Raw genomic sequence first — 24,768 nt, 5'->3', positions numbered from 1 at the left:
GAGAGCCAGTTCTGTTATTATAAGCGTTTAAAAGATCAAGAGCAGACAATGCATGTATCTCACAGCGTATAGCACAGTTCCTCAAACCGGACCTGTTGGGACTGCATTTATGACAGACCACGAGGATTAAAAGGATGGTGGCTGAAATTAGGATCGGCAGGCCTGTTATGGTGTTGTTGAAAAGTGTTTCAGAATTTTAGGCAAGATTACCATGCCGAAGCACTGCACAGCTGTCAAGAGCACGATTGCGCACGCCATGTGTATTTCCGAAGTACAACAAAGAGCAAAAATTGTGTGGCATATGCAATCCCTTTTCTTCCAAGTGCCACTGTGCTGAGCTCCTTGACTGGATTGATCAAAATAAATTGGAAATCTATGTTCTCTGTTGCGATTCTGGCCGAAAGAGGGTTTTCTCAACAAGCTTTACTAGCAGCGCTATTTTTCTTTGGTGAGAGAAGGATGAAAGCAGATGCCCTAAAACAAATAGTTGTCTTTGCTTGAGTGCGCTCATTCAAAGCCTTTAAATTCTTCCAACTGGCATTTGTGTTCTTAAATGTGCATGCTTGGGACATGTGCCCATTTGCTGCAGTTTCTACAGAAGCAGTGAGCCTCTGAAACCACTATGCGGCCAAATAGCAACTGCCTGGGCTAAATTGTTCGTTTCTATGTTATATCCGGCATTCGATATTTGATAATGGCAACCCTATTTCGACTCCTGGTTTGAAAAACGTCAGTTTTTGCAAGTGATTCCCGATGCATTTGCTTCTGTAATGAATGCAATTTCTTGTTTGTCTGTTGACTTAGCACTAGAAAAATGCCTTCTTACAAGGCGAAAATTTTTGTTGTAGCTGGCCTTCCAGTTTTGCCATAGAGGAAACGACAACAGCCCACTGAATAAACACAGCATACTGGATGCTCTTACAGCTGTTGGTGTTGCTGTCGTGGCAGCTGGTGCACCAGTCGCTGGAGCTGCTTCGGTCTTGAAAGGAGCCATCCCAAACGTGAAAGTAGAAGGTGGCGCAGCAGAAGTGGGGCGCACAGAACCGAAAACAAATCCAGAAGCCTTGCTTGCTGCTGGGACCAACTGGGGAGTTGAAGATGGTGTGTTCAGGCTACCAGATGTGGGCTGTGTCCCACTGCCAGCAATCGGACAACCGAAGGTGAATTTTGGTGGTGCAATCCCCGCAGGTGTACTCCCAAGAGGAAAGCCTCCACCACTGGAGATGGGGGCAACAAACTTCTCCAATGCCTTAAGAGGGGACTGGGTAGGCTGCACAGAAATGTATTACCAGCAAAAAAAGAAAAAAGTCCAATGTTCAATGCATCCACAATAGCAATACATTCCGGGGGCCAGATAAATTGAACCGCTTTTTCGTACCACTAAATATATCGAACACACTTCAAAATACCATATATTGGTACAGTGAGAAAATGTTACTATGAACCTCACATTAAGAAATTTTTTCAGATTTACGAACTTCTCAAAAATTCCCTCCAAAATGTCTACAATTTTATTATAAAAATATTTCACTACTACGAATTTCAAAAAAGCCAAACGTTTCAGAATAACGTGCGTAACTTATTTAGTCATCAATAGTAAAGGCACCTTGTTATAATGAACTTGCCCCGGATTAAAGGTGTCAAAAACACTACCAATGTGCTCGTTTTATGGTATGCGTCACTGCTGACAATTGTCATCACCAGCAGTCTCAGCCTAAACAGGCAAAGTTCTCATGAAGCCGTTCTCCCCCTCTGTTTTTCGCTCTCCGAAACAGTCCCTACAGTTTTGGTCATGGTATGTTTAGAGAGCGCGTCTGCGCAGCAATGATAGATATCACTGCACGCTATCACGTGGTGTGATCACGGGGGGACCGATTCTCTCCTTTTTACGACTAGGCTTCACGGTTATTGCCGGACGCTCCTTCCAGAGTTTTTTTTTCTTCATGCATCTCTAGCTTCGCTGACTAGTTTGTTTTTTTTTGTGCTCTTGTTATCACATGTGTTTGACGGTGCTGCCAAGTTTCATGTGGTGCTGAGACAAGTGCTGGACTATCGTCTCTGGTGGCACCCAAGTTAAGAACAAGCGATGACAGTTTTCGCTAGATGAGAAGGCATGAAAACAACAAACGACCCAGTCTCCAAGAACAGTCAGATGGCTTAGGTTCAGTTTTGCTTTTCTGAGCTTTGTGCCAGCCCGCAGTGATGGCTCGAACAGCCGGCATCTGATAGCCAACCTAACCCAGCTGAGCCCAGTTTCGGACGCTGATAGACGCGTCGCTGGTGTTTTCTTCCCCATTTGTTTTTTTCTCGCTGCTTCGGGACCAACAAGAGGGAACCAAAACCCAAAAATTCTCTAGCCACACCTAAATGTATCCTGTAGTAGATCTAACCACCAATACACAGAGAATCCTAAGAATTTTTCTCTTCCTTACAACCCCAGATGACAGCCAGCGTTGATAAGTATTCAACAGCAGAGAAGGCAGGAGGCCTTTTTTATCACCTTAACAAGTGGCAGCAGCCAGTTAGGCGCCACACTACTCCAATAGTTTGCAAATTTCACAGCAACACTAGCCGAACATCAGCAAAAAAAAAATGTTGATGTCGCAGTGAATGCAAGTCCCAAAGGCTGAAATCACGTCCCGCCATCTTGTTCACAAGGCCAGAAAACAAGGCCAACCAGAACTTAAGCCCCAAGATAATGCTATAACAGAGGTTTTGAGGTTGCGGTCCATACAAGAATTAAAAAAAAAGTATCACTATTTTTTTTTTCTCAATTATCTAGTCCAAAACTAGGGGTGCAGCCCATACTCGCGTGTGGTCCTTACAAGAGATTAAATAATATTTACTGACCTCACAACTGGCTGCACCAGGCCTTGGGGTCTCGCAGGCTGCACATGATGTCTGATCGGCAGGATTGGACACATAACAAATGTCACAGTTCCAGGACCCTGGCTTTGGCTTGAACTCACTCAATTGAGACAGTGGAACAGGGGCTGCTGGCTCCACTGGTTTTTGTGCTTCAGCCTCCGGCACTTTAACATCACTACTATGTTTTCCTGCATCTTTCACCTGAGCTATTGGCTGGGCCTCATCCCGACATTTTTCGAATGTCTGCTTGAAGTGATCAGCTTGCTCACGTGTTTTGAAACGAACTGCAAGGCTTTCCTCGCAAAGCTTTCCCTCACTGTAATCATTTGCGAACCAGGACCATGCACGGTCACTTGTTGACAGTGGGACCAGTTTCATTTCGGGCAGGATCCGGTGGTTGGCACAGAGCTTGAGCACCTGGTCCCGGCGCATTAGCACACGACACACTCGGGTCTCCGGGTGCCGCAGGATCTTCAACTGGCCAATGCCACGCTCCTTCCACTGCTTTGTCTCAGCATCAAACCGGTACAACTTTGCCCGATCGCAAAACAGAACCTCCTCATCCTCTTCACCTGTCTTGACCTCGACAAGTTCAGGGAGGGAAACCACTGGCTCAAACTCGGCACTGGGAACAAAGTCCTCCGGTACTTCTCCTGGGCTTCGAAGCGAATTGGCTCGTTGCCTGGTTGCACTAGAAGTTGGAGGAGAGGGCTTTGCCACAGGGGATGTGACCTCAGACTGAGAAGACAAAGATGGAACTTGAGGCTGAGATGATAAAGGAGATGTAACCTGTGGCTGGGGTTTGCTGGGTGCCAGACTGAGTTTGTTGATCTCCGAACGAGCGCCTGCTAAGAACGACTGCGTAGCACTAGCTGGCTCTGGTGTTTCATCCTCTTTGGCTGCGGTGGAACTCTTGAAGCTGAACCCTGCAAACGGGCTTTGCTTTGGTGGCTCCTTCACAGTAGTCACTGCCGCAACAGGCTTCGTCTCTTCCTTGGGAATCTCTTTCACTTTTGGCGGAGAGGAAAATGTGAATCCGCCAAACACATTCTTTCCAGTTCCTTTCTGGTCTGAAGCAGTGCCACCAAATGCAGGAGTGAATGCAGCAGTTCCTTTCTGGTCTGAAGCAGTGCCACCAAATGCAGGAGTGAATGAAGCAGTTCCTTTCTGGTCTGAAGCAGTGCCACCAAAACCAGGAGTGAATGAAGCAGTTCCTTTCTGGTCTGAAGCAATGCCACCAAATGCAGGAGTGAATGAAGCAGTTCCTTTCTGGTCTGAAGCAGTGCCACCAAAACCAGGAGTGAATGAAGCAGTTCCTTTCTGGTCTGAAGCTGTACCAGCAAAGCCATGAGTGAATGCAGCAGTTCCTTTCTGGTCTGAAGCAGTGCCACCAAAACCAGGAGTGAATGAAGCAGTTCCTTTCTGGTCTGAAGCAGTGCCACCAAATGCAGGAGTGAATGAAGCAGTTCCTTTCTGGTCTGAAGCAGTGCCACCAAAACCAGGAGTGAATGAAGCAGTTCCTTTCTGGTCTGAAGCAGTGCCACCAAATGCAGGAGTGAATGAAGCAGTTCCTTTCTGGTCTGAAGCAGTGCCACCAAAACCAGGAGCAAATGCAGCAGTTCCTTTCTGGTCTGAACCGGAACTGCCAAACAGAGAACCAAATGGGGTGGTTCCCTTTTGGTTTGCACCTGTTGCCCCGAATACGGAACTGGGTGCAGAGTTATTAGCCCCACCACCAAACAGTGAACCGACTGCAGATGTTCCTTTCTGGTCTGAAATAGCACCACCAAACACAGAGCTACTAGGTGTGTTTGTTTTCTGGTCCGGCACTGTGATACCAAATTTAAATTCCGGACCTGCAGGTGCAGCCTGTGTGCTAGGCAGCTTGCCAAGAGCACTTCCAAATGAGCTGGATGTGGGACCAAGGGCTTTTACTGCTGGCTGTGGGACTGCCACTGGTGCCTCAGCATTCTTTGGCTTATTAGTGCCTGGCTTTGGCGAGTCGCACGCTGCACATGTGAGTTTGTTGGCATCATTGCTCACATAGCATGTGTGACACCCCCATGCTCCAGGTTTTGGATGAAACATTTTACCAAAACCAGTTGCTGGCAGATGGGGCAGACTCGTGGGTGGTGATCCCGATGCCACGATAGATGCAGGTATGTGTGTCCCAAGCGACAAAGCAGGCGACGCAGCAGTGGACACAGATGGTGCCAGCGTTGTTTTAGGGGTGGCAAAGCTTGATGGCGAAAATAAAGCACCACCAGTAGAAGCCGCAGTAGACATGGCAGGAGATGAAACCATGGTGGCCTTTGTGGACTTTGCAACGGCTTGTTCAAAAGCTTCCTTGAACTGTCTCGCAATTTCTGGTGTTTTGAACCGTATGCAGAACTTTTCTGGATGTGCTTCGCCATCTGCATAGTCCTGGGCATCCCATATCCAAGCAGTGTCCTTCTTTGGCATTGGCTTCAGCGACATTCCTGGGTGAATGTAGTGGTTTGCACATACTTTTAGCACCTGCAATAAATAAAGTGACGAGGAATGATACAGAAACAATAAAGCATGAGATAAAACACTAAGCAAGAAATGAAATTTCATTACCCTATTATTTAGAACACCTTGAGATTATGTTGTCCTTTTAATTTTTTCTTTCTGTTCTTTTTTTAAGATTACCTTATGTATGTATTCGTTCCTGGAATGATGCCATTGCTGCGGCCATTGTAAGTGGGGCGTGGCACTTTTTAAACCAGCATTTCTGCTACGTTTTTCACCACGCTCCAAGCATCATGTACAGTGCTGAATAAAGGAATGTGAATTTGAATGGCATGAAACCAATCATTCCATATGTGTTTCACAGGAAAAGTCAAGAAGATCAAGAAGACGAATTCAGTAACTGAAAAAAAAAAAGAACATTTCACCCTCGCACAAAGCTACCTGGCTCGCTGGTTGGCGAGTTCACATGGCAAGCATACCAACTAGCAGCGAGGCAGGTGAATGATGCTAATTGCAATTAACAACAGCAATAAGAGGCTGCCAAAAAAAACACCTGAGCTGCATGCAACTGCACAGACTTATTCACTGCTTCTGCTGATTTCAAATACACAATTTTGCTTGTAGACCAATTAGTTCCCGAGATATTAAAAATATCTTGTTATTGTCTGCTCAAGCAATAGAAAAAAAAAACATTCATTATTTTATATATACGGGTAGATACTACAAAGTGAGGGAATGCAACGCTATAAGCAGTTTTCAAATTGAGCTCATAATATAGATTTAGCAGTCCATTGAACTTGGTGCTTGCAGCAATGTGAAGAACAAACACATGACACATGAGGAAATGTCAAAATAAATCTGCTCCCAGCATAGCATTTCACGTATTCAGCTTTATCCAGCAAAAACAGCAGTAGTTTTAGCTGTTCCAGGTGCTGAGGTATCCCTTGAGCAAACTTCCAATCCGAACAAAATGCAGCTATAGGAAAATGACAAAAACAAAGAAAAAATTTCAAAGCAGACAGTGAAAAATGAACAAATTCGCACTTGAAAATGGCTATTAAGCCCCAGGCATGTAATTTGACCCATGTATTGCATCCATATGGCCCCTTTTCAGTGCCTGCTGCCTGTTTTCTGAAGCACACTTGTCTGCTGATGCCTTACTTAAGCACAAGTACTTTTCCAGACTGCATTAACTTTCTTGATTTTGGATGAATCTCAATGAAACTCTACCTATCTAGTTGCCTATCCTGTTTTCTGAGACGATTTCAAACGTGCAATTTTTGTTTTCAAGTAAATCGATTAATTACCCATGTCGCTGCTAAATTACCCATGTCACTGCTTGCCTAATCCCAGGCATCTCTGCTTGAAGTCCGCCCAGCAGTCTTTCAAGGGTCTCGAATATCCCTGATGGCGTCAACCGATGTTAAGGGGGGACGCGGGTCTTTGGGACCAAAAAAGCGACTTCAATTTGGTCAAAGTTGGATATGGCTCATCATTTTCCATCTTAATTTCAAGTTTCATGGCTGAATACCGCGTAGTTTATGAGAAATCAACACGCAAAGATGCAATTTTGACAAGAGAGCTCGCAAAAATCGGTTAGAAAATGCCCGTTTTGCGTCGCGTGTTGCGTCAAAAGTAGCCAGCGCAGCCAGGTGACTTTGGTCTCGTTTGAAAGAGCAACGCCTCAGCTTTCTTTCCTGCCAGAACGAAAGGTCTACTGCGATTGGTCGCCGAGAAAAAGACAGAAAACAAAATATAAAATGCTGCAATGCTATTGGCTGTTGGACACCACGTGGCGGAATTCAAGCACATCATTGGCCGGCGCCATTTTTTGTAACACTCCACGCTCGTCCTGCGACGCCATTTTGAAAAAGACCACCATGGCGTGAAACCGTATCGGAAGTTCGCAGCGCGCATAAGTTTGGGAAAAAACTTAAAAAAGGCCACAGAAAGCAAACGGAAGACACAAGTTCATCGGCAGTGGCGAACTTGGCGATGTTATCATCGGCGAAGCACGCCGATGATAAAATCGCCAGTTTGGCAGCAATTTCTGCAACCTAGCACAAAATGTGGACGCTAGCGAACGAGCATGTAGACGCCAACCCGGCATTGCCTGCGGAGCTAACGATGTAGCCTAGATTTAGCGGCGATTGACAGACTGCTTCACAATACAGTGTGCACCCTCGAAATCATTTTTGCAGCTTGCTAAGCGGCGGCAACGGCAAAAATGTGATTCTGACTACTCACTATGCGCCTTCTAAGCTGACTATGCGCCTTCTAAGCTGTTTGTATTGGAAAATTAAGCACTGTAATGTGCTTACACAGCTTCAAAATGTTTGATTTCGTTTTTTGCGTTTTTCTCAGTTTCATTTTCTGCACCGCCCTACACACTGCTGACAAGCTTTTCCCGGATTTGGTTCGCGCGATTTTCACCATTCTTGTTTTATTTGAAAGCTGAAAGATCGGAGCTTGTAAAAACCATTAACAGCACTCTTTATAAAATGTGAAAATATTAAACAGCATAAAGAAACATCACTTTTCCTCGCCACTTTTATGTGAACTTCAAAGCATTGTAACTTTGGTTGCAGAAGGACTAGAACAACGAAAGTACCCTTATTGCAAGCATTAATAACAGTAGAATCCACTGGGATAAAAATTATTTGAATCTGAGTAGCTAATTTTTTTCAAAAAGCTGTCTGAATAATTTTAGCAAATTCTTGAATTAAATAACAAACAACATAATATATACAAAAATGGGCACCATATTTGAAATCCGCACACTAAAATACATAATAGCTGAAGTTTTCATTTTGCTAAGTCCAATATTAAAAAAATTTTTCTCTAACACCCTCTTCCCCCCTTAACAACATGTGCCGCTGTAAGCCAAAGTCACCCGACCCACGTCGTCACGCGTGATTGGAAGCTTCCTGTTTGCGCCTCACACTCGCACTCAGATGCCACTGAGAAATTGGGTGCCTTCCCGTCAGCTTTTTCTCCCGAATCACTCGCGGTAAGCGCAGGCCATGAAAGCTGCATATTCGACACTGCCAATTACCAAACTACACCCGACTATGCGCTGACACGGCAGTTCACAGTCTGACGCAATGCTATGCTATCACCCATTCACACTAATCAATTTTTTTCACGCTAATTTTATGCACTAACTATTTTTCCATCCACACTAATGAATCTTTAAAAATGGCCACACCTGAACACCTGAGCATGGACAGCCTGGTGTTGCTATTGTACACAATAAGGCAGTATCACTAATTTCCTTGGTATCAGTATCTGATGCACTTTTCAGTGATGTCAAATGTGAGCGCTTCACGCAATTTTCCGATTGCTTTGTGTGCAAGATGATGACTTGTTTAAATGGTGCAGAAGATGGACACTGACGTTCAGGAGGCACGACTCGCTGCATAGTTGAATGACAGGAAGGTGTTTCATGTCTACAACAAAGCCTCACATGGCTTAAGTTTGTTTCACATACAAGCGAAAATGCCAGCGAAAATTGTCGCCGCGACATAAAAACCTGTTTTCACCCGTCGCGGCGACTCGGCCGGCCAGAGTGAAGGGGTTCCAACAAGTTGGAAATTTTTGCAGCGACAGCTCTGCCCTCTGACCAATGACTGCACGGAGGAAAAGCCACATGACAAGGAGAGGATTCGTGCAGGAAAGAATGTTTGTTTACTACATGTGCTTCCGACACGCACAAACGAGCTTAAAGAAATGATATTATTGGCATCAAAATAAGAAGTAGTTGATATTTAATGAACAAGAGTTCTTTATTTCTTAAAATTTGAGCAGTCTTGGAAAAATAATGCATGAACATTGTCCATGTTGATGGTTGCAAACCACCGGAACCAACCGCGAGCTCGTATTCTTTGCCTGCAACACTGGGATTCGCAGCGGCAGTAAACGCTCTGGAGCGACGCATGTGAAACGGAACCTTGCGAAAAGCATTGCTGCGCTGAGCCGCTGGTCGCTCAGTCGCTTGCATGTGAACCGCCCCTTACGCAGTGACAGCGCGGTGGCATAGAATTTCTATATTTATCTCGAGGGAAAGCTGGCTGCTCTACACATCTTCCACCATGGTGAGGCACAGGAATGCCGGGAAGACGAGGCTTCTTGGTTTGGCTTGGATATTGTTGGGCATAAAACATGGATTCAGCTAAAAAGATACAACTCTTCTCGAAGCAAACCTCACAGAAATGCTGCGGGAACAGTCCACTTCAGCCTAACGCTCAACTTTCACTTGCGTTAAATGTACTGAAGTGAAAAACGCAGTATTGAAGTAATTTAATCTCCGCACATAGAAGAGAGCACCGTGATGCAACTACCAATTTCAAGGTACGATCCATGTTTTCGGCCCAACGCTAGCCAAGCAAACCCACAACCTCATCTTCCCTACATTTCCGCAGTAGATGAAGCATTGTTTAAGAGACTAGCATAGGCAGTGGTGCCAGCTTTCCCCCTAGGTAATATTTAGTAACTCCACGCACGGCGGGACTCAGTGATCATCTTCGTATCAGACTTATTCGATAATCTTTCCTGTGGCTCACTCGATAAGGAGAGGTGTGTCAAAGCCAATTTTATACGTTCTAATCAAATTCTAATATAATCAATTTCTGATCAACTTTCAGTATACTGCAGCCTTGTTCCCTGCGCTACAGTTCCCTCTGTCAATCTTTGTGAACTGTTGGGTAGAAGTGAGCACTCCGACCGGCCCCTCTACGACACGAACCCCAGCACTCCCCTGCACTAAGGGTAGCAACGGCATCTGAATCACAGTGAATGCTGCCAATGACTCGTCGTTATCAACGCAAACGTGCACCCAGGATCGCGCATCTTCTTTCTTTACCGCCTGGATAGAAACAGAGTGTACCACTAAATCAAATGACAATAGTAAGGTGGAGAAATTTCCAAGCCAATCCATCCAATAATCCATTTATACCCAAGCTGAGGCCTTCTACGACGACGCTAATATCGAAAACTACGCTGTTTATGCCAGTGTTTGCCTCCATGTTACATAGAAAAATTGAACTCATACTGATCATGAATACGTACATATTCCTATGAGGTGCGCGACGGTTCCTCAGTAAAGTATGAAATATAGTGAGAGTCCGAAAAATATGTCAACTACGGTAAATGATGACGATGACAATATGCATCAATCTTGCAGTGTAGCTGCGCGATCAGAATGCATTAACATTTTGTGTTCACGGTCTTTTCTTTGGAAGAGGGTGCTGATGCACATTAGAAGCAAGTGTCAGCAAAGCACTACTTACCTGTTCCCGTCGCATCAGCAGGCGCACTTTGCCTTCCTTGTTCTCAAGCAACTTGACCACGCCAATGCCACGCTCCTTCCACTCTTTGTCAACGTAACGAAAGAGCTTGGCTCTTTCTTCAAAGCAAACCTGCAAGAATGCATAAAAATTTAGGGCACATCAATGAGCCTACAAGAAATGGTTAGCAGCATAAAGTTCAAGTAGCCACTGTGTGAACATTTGACATTATCGACAGCTGCAAACTGCATAAGCTATTTTAATTTCACTTGAATTCATAACGCACTACAGCCCTCAATTGAATATCAGAGCCCCCTAACTTTACGGCTGCACCTGATTATTCCCACTTCTTTGCAGACCAAGAACATATTACAAACAGCCAACATAGAGAGGCAACATTGCAGCTGATTACCGTAAAAACCGGAATATAGGTCGAACTTTTTTTCAAAAAACCATGGTGAAAAGTCGACCCCCGTCTTATATACCGGTCATTGGCGGAAAAAATACGGAAGTCTTGCAACAATGGGTGACTGAAGTCAACAGCCTCCATCACCATCGCCATCAGCAGCAGTGCCGCCATTTTGCGTTTCAGTAGATGCAAAGCGGAAGCTAACGGCAATTTACCGTCGCCTTCAAGAAAAACACGATTGAGTACGAGGAAGCTCACGGGAACCTGGCGGCACAGCGCGAATTTGGAGTATCCGAAAAGAGCATTCAGTACTGGCGGAGGCAGAAGCTGCGTATTACAACTTGCAGCAACCAGAATAAAACATTTCGTGGGCAGACTCTAGTGTATCGAGAATAGGAAGGAAACGCGCTGCGAGCAAGATCGCTGCCTGTGACTGCATCCGCGTGAAAGCGGCAGAGATCGCGCGTGCCTCTAGACTCGCGAGGGCGCAATTCAAAGGCTCGCCATCCTGGTTGCGGCGATTCATGAAGAGGAGGGCTTTGCTCTACGGCGCCCTACTTGCCTGTGCCAGAAACAAACACGTGGGCCGATTGGTGCGCGATATCGTTGAAAAATTTGCCGGGTGTACATACAAGCAGCATTTAAATGAAATTAAATACTGTCACCATTGTGCAACCTCTCGAGTCGCATTTGTTTCAAAGTAAGGATGTCTTTCGGTACTTTTCCCATTGAAAAAGATTTTTCATTTTTAGAATTGGTTAGTTAGGGGGTCGACCTATATTCCGGTCCGACCTATAGTCCGGTTTTTACGGTAATTACATTATGTGCTAGCAATGCAATAACATTCGAAGTCGCTAATGTTTTGTGCAATTCTCTCATGGTTGTGTTTGCGTACCCTTACATGTCTGTCTGCACTCAACCAGACATCTCTTCGGTTCATCTAGCTGGCGGTTAGATGTTTCCCTGATGGTGTAAAGAATTGGTGACATGGACGCAATGAAGATGCATCTATACATATAGTTGTCATTTCCAGTCGTGGGAATAGCCTTGTGAGAAGGCGCCATCGCACAAACAGGGAAAAGCCCGTACGGGCAAGCAGTTTTGGCATGCTGGAAGAACAGCGTGGACGTAAGCGAGGGCAGTGCACATTACTGTCGGAATGGTCGAACTGTTTCTAGAAAGGTAAACAAATGACCAGCAACTCGCCAGTCAGTGTCTGAAAGCGGCCAGGATAGTATATTTTAGCCTTGTGACGGGGGCCTTGCTATTGTCATGGCTGTGGTTACATACACGCCAAAGGCACGGAGGTTGTAGTGCACCATGCAGTAGGCAAAATTTCTAAACAATTGCTAGCCCTGCTAGTGACAGCACGACTCGGCCATCTTCTAGAACCCCATGCGAAATTCCGAAGTGGGATTTCCTGCTTATCATTCCGGTCCGACCTATAGTCCGGTTTTTACGGTACTTGATATTTCGAGCTTCAATTGCACGCAACATGGCACTGCTGCCAACAGCCAAGCCACCATCAAACCTGTATGAGGCATCTTGTAAGATAATCACGATCTTAATATCCAACCTTTTTTCGCTCGTACTAACGCTTTCAAATACAGCTTTTTTCTGCATACCGTGAAGAGTTGGAACTCTTTGCATGGCAATATTCGTGCATTACCAATTTCGGATTTTGCGTCGGCAATTGAGTCGTAGCATTGTATGGTGTTGTGTGCAGCATTTATATCCGTAAATTCGTGTCATGTACCCTTTTATGCGTGGAATTGTACCACATCATATGTAACCACTCCTGCTATAGCCCCTAGAATGGGGCTGCAGTATTTTTAAATAAATGTTTCAAAACATGAAGTTCACAGAGTCAACTTCCAGCACGCGGCTAAAGTCAGTGCATAGTAAATGCTAGGCCTTGCATAAAATCAACACGCTGATGGCCATCAGAAGCCACAGCACGCTCACGAGACAGAAAAATGGCTGTGGTTTAGCTCTGGTTAAACCAGGAGTGACGCAATAACTACATCTGGCCGAGTGGAACTTGCTCAGTCGAATTGCAAAGTCAGTCTTTCACCGCTCCGTTTTGCTGGACGTTCCTTCTTCATCTTCGTCCCTGGACGTGGATTCACTCTCTCTATATATATGCGGCAACATATGCACCTCATTAACCGCCGTTTTGAAGCGAAAGGAAGAAGTGTTGTCCTCATCCTTGACAACGCATTGCCGCACGTCGCACTGAATGATCTCAAGGCTGTAAAGTGGTGTTTTTGCCGCTGAACACATCGATCGCCCAGCCCTTGGACCAAGGCATCATTCACAGTTAAACAGCTGTACCGCAAGAATCTGCTGCGCAAGTGTACACCATTGACCTGCTGGGTGTGATTCACCTTTTGGAGCACGCATGGAGACGAGTCTGCGACCGTGCGGAACTGTTACAAGCGCGCAGGTTTTCGTGAAGTGTGCATGGGTGACGCAGACGACACAAACGACATGGGCGACGTCACGGACGAAGCTTGTGACAGCCTGCTCGCTGAAGTCCTTGAGAGGGAAGGTGCTTCAGAAGACATTACTTTCACTGATTTCAGGGACGTCGAGAGCGAAGTGGAAACTTTGCCAGACATGTCCGACGAAGCCATCGTTGCTTCAGTTGTGGCCAAAGTGTCGCCAACTGACACTGACAAGGACGACACAGAAAGTGACGATGATTCGGGCCCAACAGTGGCAGAAGCTGCGCGCGCTGTAAACGTCGTGCGACTGTTCGCCGAGAAAAGGGGACTGGCTGAGAAGCTGGCTCGTGGCCTGAATGAGTTTGAGGCTACTGTTGTTGCTGCTAGGGCACCGCGGGATCAAACCAAAATTACTGACTTTTGCAGTGCAAAATAAAAACTGCATGTTTTTTTTTCCCTCTTTCAACCTACAACTGACCTCCGGTTTTGTTTTTCAGCAGGTAAGTGGGTGATTTTATGCTACTCCTGTTAAGCCGTACTACCGTTTAGTACGTACTTTTTCCGAGTTCCGGCCAACTACAGTTTAACGAGGTATTAATGTACATAATTCTAACTTACTACAGTAAACCCTCGTTACACCGTAGTTTAGAGGGGGAACTTACTACAGTAAAACCTCGTTACACCGCAGTTTAGAGTGGGAAACGAGTCTTCAGAGCCGAAAATTTGCGAAAATATCAATTTTTCAATTCGGTCATATCCGGATTCGCGAGGTTCTTCTCCACCGACAAGTGAGACCGAGACTCCCATAGTTTCTGGTTACTTGCTCGATAAATGTGCCGCCACGGCGCAGAAACTCGCGAGGATGTCCATTTTCTATGCCTGTGCAATTCAAAACCATCTGCCATAATAACCTCCTCCCGGCCTCGTTTGACAGTGAAGCTCACAACTTTCTTTCGCACCAATGCGGCGGGCGCTGCGCCTGTTCGAAGCGGTGAAAAACGCCAAAAACAAAATTGAAGACAAGGCCTCGCGATTGGTTGCCTTGTACCACATGGCAAAATCGGCGCTCATTATTGGCTAGTTTGAATTTCCTGACATTTTCAGTCGCGTTGGGGTGCCGCCATTTTTAAAAATTTATCAGCGTGAGCAACCGCAAAGTCGAAGCGGGGAGCTTGCAACGTCTATAAATGCGTAAAAAATATGCAACAGGGCAGAAAACTATGATCTTTGGTCGTCGGTGCAGATGACAACGGCAAATAGCGTAGCGTACGTGGACGCAGACCGTGAACCACTGCGTCGGCGTGCAGTAGGGCAAAGTTGGTAATCGGAAGCGTCTACCATGGTTCCTTGCAGCTTTCATCAGTGGTGCTTACCGCGAGTGACTCAAAAGAAAACGCTGACAGGATGGACACCAGAATGCCACAGACTTCGAGCAGAGATGCTTGTGATTAGAATAGCGGCGCAGCGGTTAAATTAGGCAGCCGTTTTTATTTTTCAGTGTGGCTCCAAGAAATAAACAATGATTTTTAATTATCTCATTAATTTGTTTATTTATCTTAAAACTAATAGATATTTAAAATCACCTCGAAAAACTTGAGAGGACTGTGCAGTTTCACTAGGATTCAACCAAGAACGAGAAAGTTAATGCAGTCAAGAAAAGGACTTGCGCTGAAAAAAGTTGTCAGCACACAAATGTGAATCTGAAAACAGGTAGCAGGCGTGGAGAAAGGGCCATACGGGTGGAAAATGTCACTCAGATTGCATGCCTGAGGCATGTTAGCCATTTCCATGTGCAAGCATGCCAATATTTTTTATCATCTCCCATGAAATTTAGTTATTAGTTTTTTGTCATTTTCTCAAAATGTGAATTTTGGACTCCTGTCAAGTTAGCAAATCCAGTATCTTAAGATCTCTTGAGGATAGAGCAACAATTTTTTTTTTTTTCAGCATGAAGTCGGATATGTGTAGCACACAATGTAGCAAGCAGATTTCTTAATTTTCTCTTTGAAATTTTCTAGAATGGCATTTTGTACTACCACTGTGTTGGCATGTTTTGACCACAAAAATTAAATATGCAATAAAATAAAAAATAATAATCCAATCAAAAACTGCTTGCAACATTGTGTTCCTTATTCTTTCCAGTATCTAGCAATCTATAAATAGTAGGGTTTTGTTGAGCAGTTATTTTCCTATTGTTTTCGCAAAACTTAGTGCACTGTTTTTAATTATCTTAGGAATTAATTTGCCCACACAAAAAAATACCAGTACTTTTGGAATCTGCACAAAAACCTGCATAAGCATGCAAAGTTTCATTAATTTTGATTGGAAATTAAAGTGAACAGAGGCATGAACGCTTGCTGCCTGACCATCCGAGTGGGCACAGCTTGGCACTCCAATAGCAGTATAAGTTTGTTCACTGCAGTTGTGAAGATCATATACTATTTTTTTAAATTCAGAAAACGATAATAATAATAATAATTGGTTTTTGGGGAAAGGAAATGGCGCAGTATCTGTCTCATATATCCTTGGACACCTGAACTGCACTGTAAGGGAAGAGATAAAGGAGGGAGTGAAAGAAGAAAGGAAGTGAGAGGTGCCGTAGTGGAGGGCTCCGGAATAATTTCGACCACCTGGGGGTCTTTAACGTGCACTGACATCGCACAGCACATGGGCGCCTTAGCGTTTTTCCTCCATAAAAACGCAGCTGCCGCGGTATGTGTTCCACGGAAAACGATAATTCCCGATTTATTTTTTTTCTGAATTTTTCTTCATATTTTTTTCTCCATATTCGTATTCGATTTGCGTTTGAAAATTTAAATATGCACAAACCCCTAGCAAAGACCGCTCTCTGGAAGTGTTAATAGACCACGCCTTTACTTCCCCTCCAGCCACTGATATTTTGAATAGTTTGTGCTCGTGTTGCAGTTGATGCTGACGGTACAGTACCTTAGGAATGGCGAAAATTGCCAAAAAGAAATGTAGAGAGTCCAATCAGCATATTGCTTGCAACTCCGTAGTAAAGTATGCGCATACAAAACAATGAAAGATCAAAACATGAAGCAGCACCAGTGGCAACACAAATCCAACACTATGGCACTCAAGGCAATCTATCAGAGCAGAAAGAAAACCAAGAGAAGGCCCACTTACAAGTTACCACGCTCTCTTACATCTACGGGGAAAGAAAAAAATCTAGAAGTGTCACTGCTATGCTCCTAAATACACAAGGAGGCAGCAACAAAGCATGCATATTGGTGGCATGCTTCTTATGCTGTAGAACTCTCAAGCTCATTTTTCATTTCGCAGAAGCATCGCTGAAGTGGAACTTAGCTTCAAGAATTGCTCGTTGTGGGAAAGTTTGTTGCATTATATTACATGGTTAGCTGACAAGGAACTCTAAATACTTTGCTGCAGCATAAAATTTGCTCTAGTGGCTTTCGACAAGACATGCGCAACAATGTAAAAAGCTAGTCTAATGCAAGCAAGCTGGGCTTTGAACAGATTCCTCATTGACTTGATAATTAATGCTCTGGATGCAGCTGCATTTCATCCTCACCAAACGGTACAGCTCATATGGACAAAATTGGCCGAAGGTTCTTTTGTATCCGTGCACCAAAATTGCAACGTATGCGTAAGAGTGACTGCTTGCACGGGTGTACAAGAAGGCACAGTTGGTTGAATGTGTAACACATTTCGCATTATACACCTTGCACGTAAAAAAGCAGTAGGTCATGCCTCCACACCTTCTCATTCTCCTCGCCAGTGCAGACAGACACCTCCTCAGGCAGTGGAATCAAGGGTGTGAAATTTCCTTCTACTTCCACTTCCTCCACATAGTCGTCCGAACCAGTGCTCACTCGCTGCATGCGACGTGGTGCTGCAGGTGACGGGGTCTGCACCTGCAAATCCCAAGTGTGCCTATTATTAATGCGAAAGCCTTATTTGGCACATCAGTCAAAATCCGCCGTTGCCAAACAATCCAGGAGTAACTGACCGAAAACCCACGTGACCTCATGACGTCATCGGCAGCGCCTTGATCATCAGCAAAGAAGGAAAAATAAAGTTCCAAGTGGGTTTCAAACCCAGGGCACAACAATTCATTGTGACATCACCATGGTCCTGGAACAGGAAGTGTCGTCATCAGACCGCAAGTGACGGCAGCTAAACCGCAAGTGATATGAAGACTCTGTTAAAGTGACTCTTTATGAAATGTACTGGTATGTCACGTGGTCTTTTCTGAAGGCCTTTGACCTAAAAATCTTTACCGGAAAGGTCTTTCAGACCATAATACTACTTACTAGCTAGTACAAGCTAGTCAACAAATATAATTAACTAGTAGCCCACAGTGACGCACAAATCCTTGCGCGTTCATGGAACATAAGCAGTTTTAAATGCCCTGTAATTTTTGCACTTTGTAAACTGGTTCCAGCTCCAAATGGTAAAGCCAGTCAAAGCTCTCGACTTAGAAACACCAGCATTAAGTTGAGGGGGGACCCTGGTCTTAAAACAATTTTTTTATTTAACGGCAGATTTTGATGAAAGTAGCACCGTTTATGTAGTTTTTTGTGCTGATTTCAAATATGCATATAGATTTTCTATAAATAATCTAGTTTTGAAAATATTGAGCACTTAATCTTTTTTGTTTGGAGGTGATCTACCTGTATAACTACAGATGTTACAATCAAAATTGACCTATAAAATTAATCTACAATACTTGGGGAGTGCAAAAATGAAGTCTGAATGTCCTGGTCCCATTTTATGCGAAGTTAGAGCTTGTAAAAGTTTAGAGACCAGAAAGCCATCTGGACACTCAAGAAAACATGTAATTTTTAAGAAGTTTTCTTATAAAGTACCACATACTTATTTATAATTTTGCACTCCATATGAGTTTACGTCTCTGGTGGAAAAAAAATTATAGCAATAGCATAAGTAGAACTAGAGATATCGCACCTCCACACCAGCAACATGGTCAAAAATACAGTTTTGAGAAAACGGAGAAAAACATTTTACAGATTATTTATTCACACACAACTTTAAAAGAAGCTAGAAAAATGCAATCAGTATGCCCCAGGAGCATAATCTGGGTGCACTGAGTCCCGGTGCTTTCGCTTCACACCGTTCTTCAACGCATTTGAACTTTCATGTTTCTTGTCACATTTGCGACTTCGACGAACATCTTTCTCCATAGCCCTCTTGAGGCCTGTTCTTGGTATATTTGTTTTTAGCTCGCCTAGTATTGTGGCAGCTGCATTCTGGCACCCTGTATTGAAGCGAAGCACCGCCTCAGCGACAGCTACTTCGACGGCAAACAGTGAGGAGTGACGCTCTTTTGGCACCAGATTCCAGAGGACAGAATGAAAACTCTCATTGGAGTTGTGTGTTTTTCCACGGAAACACCTTTAAAGCAGTTTTGTTTCGGAGAGCCGCTCATAAACTGGCAGCAGTGCACGATCTACATCCTGTGGTAAATTGTAGCTGTGCTTGGGTGCTGGATCTCCTTTTGCAACAGCGGCATTGTGCCAGCACCATGAATCCCTGCCAGTTGGGCACAACGAGTGGTCAGAGTGATCATCCGTAGATGTCACATGGCGGTATGTGGCCATGACTGCCCTTCTCATGTTGTTTATGTTGCCTTCATGCGACTTGAGAGCACGACCACAATACGTACTCAATTTGGAAATCAAATCACCCGTTAGTCGGCCTTTACCTCCTAAGCCTCGACCATCTTCGGTTTTATGCTTTTGGACGAGGTTGCGAAGAGCTGTTCCCATTCTTTTTTTAACACTTTCGTGACCGCGCCTATTCCCGTCGACAGTATGTTATCGATGGTAGAAGTTTGAATTTTGGCGCCTCTCCGAGCGTTACGGACAGCTAACGCCATCGAGCGGGTTAAAGAGAGACTATTTTATAAGTTTCGGAGTTGTGTTTCTCTTTTCCGCCGCGCGGGGATTTTTAAGCGCCTGCATAGACGGGATGACGAGCGCTCGTTGTTTCCGAGATGGCATCTACGTCGCGCGCGTCCGCTCCACGGAAACGGCGAGTTTCAACGGATTCCGACGCATCTGGGCTCGAATTTGCGGATGATCGTAGCACCACAGACTCTGAAGATGACTTCGATTCGTCGGACTTTAGTACGGACGGCGAAAGTGCCGCAAACCGCCCCAGAACATCGACAGGCATCCGCCGGTGAGTTTTGCTTTCTTATCGGACTGTGTTATCGCGTCGTAAGGATTTCCGGTGTGTTCTAAAGGGTCAGAGTTCTTATCTGCAGGGTGTCAACATCGTTCGGAAGGGACCATATGCCGTCGGCCGCGCAGAGAGTTGAGTTTTGTCCACGAAGACCGCCGGGAGTGGACCTTGGAATCGCGCTCCGGAGTGCTGCGCGGCGGTTCGTAAGAGCTGTCGATTTCTTCCTGCTCTTTTTCACCGCCGAAATCATCAGGGAGATATGCGAGAACACAAACAAGCATGCGTGGATGCATATTTTCGACAAGCCCACGTACAGCGAGAGAGATGGATCCTGGAAGGAAGTTACTCAAGAGGAGATGCTGAAGTTCATCGGACTTCTCGTATACATGGGAATTGTGCAAGTCCCACGTTTGCATTGTTATTGGAGCACACGCAGATTATTCTCAGGTCTTCTTCCGCCTACAGTGATGTCAAGGAAACGGTTCAAGGCGTTACTTGCATTCCTGAGTGTGTCTGATCCAGAGAAGACGACCGTCGCATCCCATGGCAAGCTTCACCGCATATCCTCCCTGCTTCAGCACGTCAACGATTCTTCCGCGCTATTTTTTCAACCGCGTCGGAACCTCTCCGTCGATGAGAGGATGGTGAAATCGAAAGGTCGGTCCGGAATTTGCCAGTACATGAGAGATAAAGTGATCAAATGGGGTTATAAATTATGGGTTTTGGCAGATTCGGAAACGGGGTACACTGTTCAGTTCAGCGTCTATACGGGAAAGCGCGAAGAACCTAGCATGCGAGGTTTGGCATTCGATGTTGTGACACGGCTGTGCGAAAATTATCTAGATCAGGGTTACATAATTTTTTTGGACAATTTCTACACTTCTACATCTTTGTTTGTTCATTTACTGGAGCGCAAGACACTTGCGTGTGGGACAACGCGGAAAGATCGGCGTGGCTTTCCAAGTGAACTCAAAGACACACAGTGGGAAAAGAAGGCGAAAAGAGGGGACGTTCGATGGCTGAGGGAGCAGGATGTTTTGTACCTGCAATGGAAAGAACGGCGAGTTGTGAATATGATGTCTACCGCGGACACAGCGAACAAATTCGTCCTTGCAAAGCGAAGAAAGAAAGTCGGGAATACGTGGACAGAAGTGTCCGTGAAGAAGCCGGTGCTGATCAAGAACTACAATGTGGGCATGCTTGGAGTGGACAAATCCGACCAGCTCATCGGGTCCTACAATGTTCTTATGAAGTCAGTGCGTTGGTGGAAGACACTGTTCTTCCACTGTGTCGATATAGCTGTAGTAAATAGCTTTATAATGTTTGACGAGCATCGTCGGGAGCATCCAGAAATCCCAGAACTATCGAGAAGTTTGCACTTCGACCAGTTTGCCTTCAGGCTAGAACTTATCGACCAACTTCTGGGATGTGATGAGCCACATCTTGCGGACCCCCCAGTCGCGCCTGTTGTTCCCTCTCGGAGTGCACCTCAAGTGCAACAGCATCAGCCACAAAAAATGGAAAGATATAGAAACTGTAAATTGTGTTACGATGAAAAGAAAGTTGAGCAGAAAACAAATGTTTTCTGTGAAACATGTGCAGCCAACCTTTGTTTCACTTCATCGAGGAACTGCTTTGCACGGTGGCACGATAGACACTAGGTCTAATGTTTCCCTGTGTACCTGAACAGCTTTTGCAGATACAGAGCTAATATTTGCAGGCTGATTTCATATGGCTCTTTTGTTGAAAATGTATATTTCGATTTTTTTTAAATATTTTTTTTGTGCAAAGCAGCATTGATGTTTTTATCGATTTTTTCGTTCTTGTTGCGATTCTTTTGCTTTCATAATTTTTTCTTACTGTCAATATTAAATATGTTGTTTGAAGCCAATACCATTGGAAAGATAATTTCTTCTTCTACAATTTGATACCATACACTTCAACATGAATTACTTTCTGTGGCAGGAAAAAAATAATTACCAGACTACACGAAAACTACCGATTTTCCCACGGTCACGAAAGTGTTAACGTGGTTGACGCAATCTTCTTTCTTGACTGGGATAAGCCCATAAACTTGCGCCTGGTTTATGGCATCAAATGAGCGACTATCCCCATCGCAGAGGTCAGTCGTGTAGCGGAGGTTGTGGCGCTCAATAGATCTCTGAAATAAAATGACTTGCCTCAACCTCCTTTTGACCCAATCTACAGTCAGTGTTTTTCTGACATCTGACCTGGTGCTTTTCCTTTCAGTCTCCGTATTCCTCTGCGTCAGGTTTCGGACCAAGTTCACAACCTAAGCAAAAATTACTTAGGACAACGTAGTCCAACACATAGCCAGTGAATAGCTCTATCATAGCTCCAACGCCGATATCCGACGAGTGGCCCCGCGTCATCCATGTCCCGTCGAAGCATACGGCAATATTATTTCGGTGGCCAAAGCACAACTCTTCATACAGCGTCCCCACTTCACGCGCGCACTGCTTCATTGCGGTTTCTGCTGCTCGTGTGGCAGCGGGCTGTAGGGCAGTTTTCAAGTGACACTGAAAAGTTTTCTTGTGCATTGCTCGCCCAGACAACACCATGGCTGAAAATATGTCGTTCATGGCCGTTTGGCCGTTACCAGTTGACAGCATTGCGCAGCCCGCGAGAATGTTAACCTCCAAGAGGTTGCAACGTTTCGCGCTGTCAACCCTCTGAGAGCTCCACATGGACGAAACTTCGCCACAGTTTTTGCACACCAATATCAGCTTCATAGCGAGGCCATAATCTCGATCACCCCGCACTACCTCCACACACCTACAGCAAGTTTTACACGCCACAAGACTCAGAAGCACATTCAAAGCGGCGAGATCTAGAAGCAGCTGAAAGAGGTGATGCTTCCTCTCTACTGGTCCTGAAACACTCTAGCTTCCTTTTTGTTGCTGGCGTTGAGTCGATCTGTCAAAGTGCAGCTTTCTCGCGGGCACTCGCTCGTTGCAGTTCGCTGCTCGTCACGACCGGCGTGTCAATCCTCACGCGACCGTAGCCGCCGACCAGCGAAGCCGGCGAGGAACAATTTTCCGTCGTTGCAGCGTCCACGTTCGATTGCTGGGCATTCACTACGTGTTGCAGCGGCGTCGATTCATTTCCAGGCTCCGTGGCGTCAATTCTTACGCGGCCGGAGTCGCGGTGAAGAGGTGCGCTGTCCACGTCGTCCAACGCAGTTGGCGCGGCGATGTCTTCCGGCGGCGCAGTATCTGCAGTCGATTGCCAAGCACCCACTAAGCCTTGCGACGGCGCCAGTTCATCTGCGCGCTTTTTGGCTTTCTTTCGCTTCCGCCCGTTGCGGCTGACAGAACGAAATTTTGTCGGACCTCCAGGCATGGCGATGTGCGCGTCGGACAGGACTCTAACAAAATGGAGCCTTTGTTTGGGCACCCATGGCCGCTCGTCGCGACGGAGCCAATCGTAAGCCGCCATATTGGTCACGTGCCTGAACTGGCCAATAACAATGCAAGCTGCGCGTTCTTTTTGCGATCGTTTTATCCACGACCACAGCAGCCACAGTGTTGCTGCTTGAAAGAAAAAAAAGATGGAAGCGCGAACTTTTGAACGAGAACAAAATGGCGCCGGTGGCATGCGTTGTTTCCGAGCTGCGAGCAGTAGAAATCGAGCACGATTTGTCTTCAATTTAAAGGGGCTGCGAAACACCACTTGAACGGATGCCGGTTACACTTCAGATGGATTCTTTATGTCGCACAGATGCTGACTCAAAAAGAATTACGAGAATTGATGCAGAGGAACGGGAGTTATTCAAAAAAGAAAATTCAAAATACAAGCAAACAAAATGCTGCCCTCAACTCTATTTTCGCGCAGCTTCCCATTCCCATTTCACTCTCCCAATGACGACACACTGTGCGACCAATAAAAACAGGCTATCTTAGCACGTGGCGGAAGTTTACACTCCATGGTTGCCTGTTCTCTGCAACTCGTTCATGCCAAGGCTGGCGGCACCGTTTGCATGGCTACAACAACCATGTGAACGCCCAGCTGACCCAGCGATGCTTCATCGTCACCCCGACAGCGCAGAAGGAAACACTGATCAGTAACGTTCCCTTAATTATGGATCCCACCTCGAGCGTGAGATACTACGACGGTGTGACAGCCAGCGCAAGATATCAGACACAATTAGCATAGCGCGTACCGCTACTGCTTACTGCCAACCATCGCCCCTAGCGCACTGGTTGGTCACGGCGAGCAAGGAGCGCGCGCTGTTGACGGAAATGTGGCGCCATCTGGCGCCGCCGCCCGGTGATCCTCCAAAAGCTGACGATGCGCACTGTCTGCTAAATGTGCACTGAACGCATCATTCCTTGGGACCGAAACGAACGCTTAGAGAGTGCAATGGCTCGATCGGATCAACTCTGCAAAGCCGCTCTCAGATACATAGAGTAGCCATAAGTGTTTAGCGCTAGGTCGTAGGATGTTTACAGAGAGGCGTGAAGTCCTTCGATGCAAAAAGTAGCCGGTGACTCTGGTGGCGTGTTTTTGTTTTACTTGATTTACAGTGCTTTTACCTAGGGCAAACAAGCAGGTTTCGGTAATGTAATATAAAACACAAAAACTTGACAAAACGTATCTCTAGTTATTAACACAATTTGCAGTATATTTACTCTTTGTCCAATCATAAAGCTCGCCCTCCGTGGTGTCATATCCGATGCAAAACCGCCACTGTATGGTGACACCGTCAGCGCCATGAATTTGTTTTTGCGAGCTAATTAAAATATTAAAAACAGGAGTATACGCGGTACGACCGATGCTAATAGCATCACTATAACTCAATCTATGCAACCAACGGTCAAAACAATGCACTGAAAATGTGTTTCGGGGCCCCTTTAAAGGGCCGCGATCGCGGCTTTGGTTCTTTCGGCTCATCTAGCGTCGGAAATGCGGATTATTTTTGGATCGAAATTTGTAAATAGGTGCGGAAATGTGCCAGGATCCCGAAAATGGCGACTGAAAATTCGATTTTTGGGCTGATTTTCGATCGCCGAGACCCAGGTCCCCCCTTAAAGAGGAAACAAGAATAAAATCGTGAAAA

At 45.5% G+C, this 24,768-nt stretch overlaps 1 protein-coding gene across 1 annotated transcript in view; it reads right to left on the bottom strand.

Annotated features, from left to right (window-relative positions):
* LOC144125497 (E3 SUMO-protein ligase RanBP2-like) overlaps window positions 1-24,768 on the bottom strand; it is a 149,547-nt gene that overhangs the window by 50,738 nt on the left and 74,041 nt on the right. The window contains exons 23-26 of the mRNA XM_077658938.1: window positions 17,243-17,398; window positions 10,650-10,778; window positions 2,851-5,385; window positions 923-1,270 (exon numbers count right to left, since the gene is read on the bottom strand). Of these exons, the coding sequence (XP_077515064.1) occupies window positions 923-1,270; window positions 2,851-5,385; window positions 10,650-10,778; window positions 17,243-17,398 (3,168 nt within the window). The remainder of the gene's footprint in view (window positions 1-922; window positions 1,271-2,850; window positions 5,386-10,649; window positions 10,779-17,242; window positions 17,399-24,768) is intronic.

The sequence above is a fragment of the Amblyomma americanum genome, chromosome 3 (assembly GCF_052857255.1).
Source record: "Amblyomma americanum isolate KBUSLIRL-KWMA chromosome 3, ASM5285725v1, whole genome shotgun sequence".
Taxonomy (NCBI): Eukaryota; Metazoa; Arthropoda; class Arachnida; order Ixodida; family Ixodidae; genus Amblyomma; species Amblyomma americanum.
Note: the sequence above shows the minus strand (reverse complement) of the source record. Positions and strands in the feature narration are given on the sequence as shown.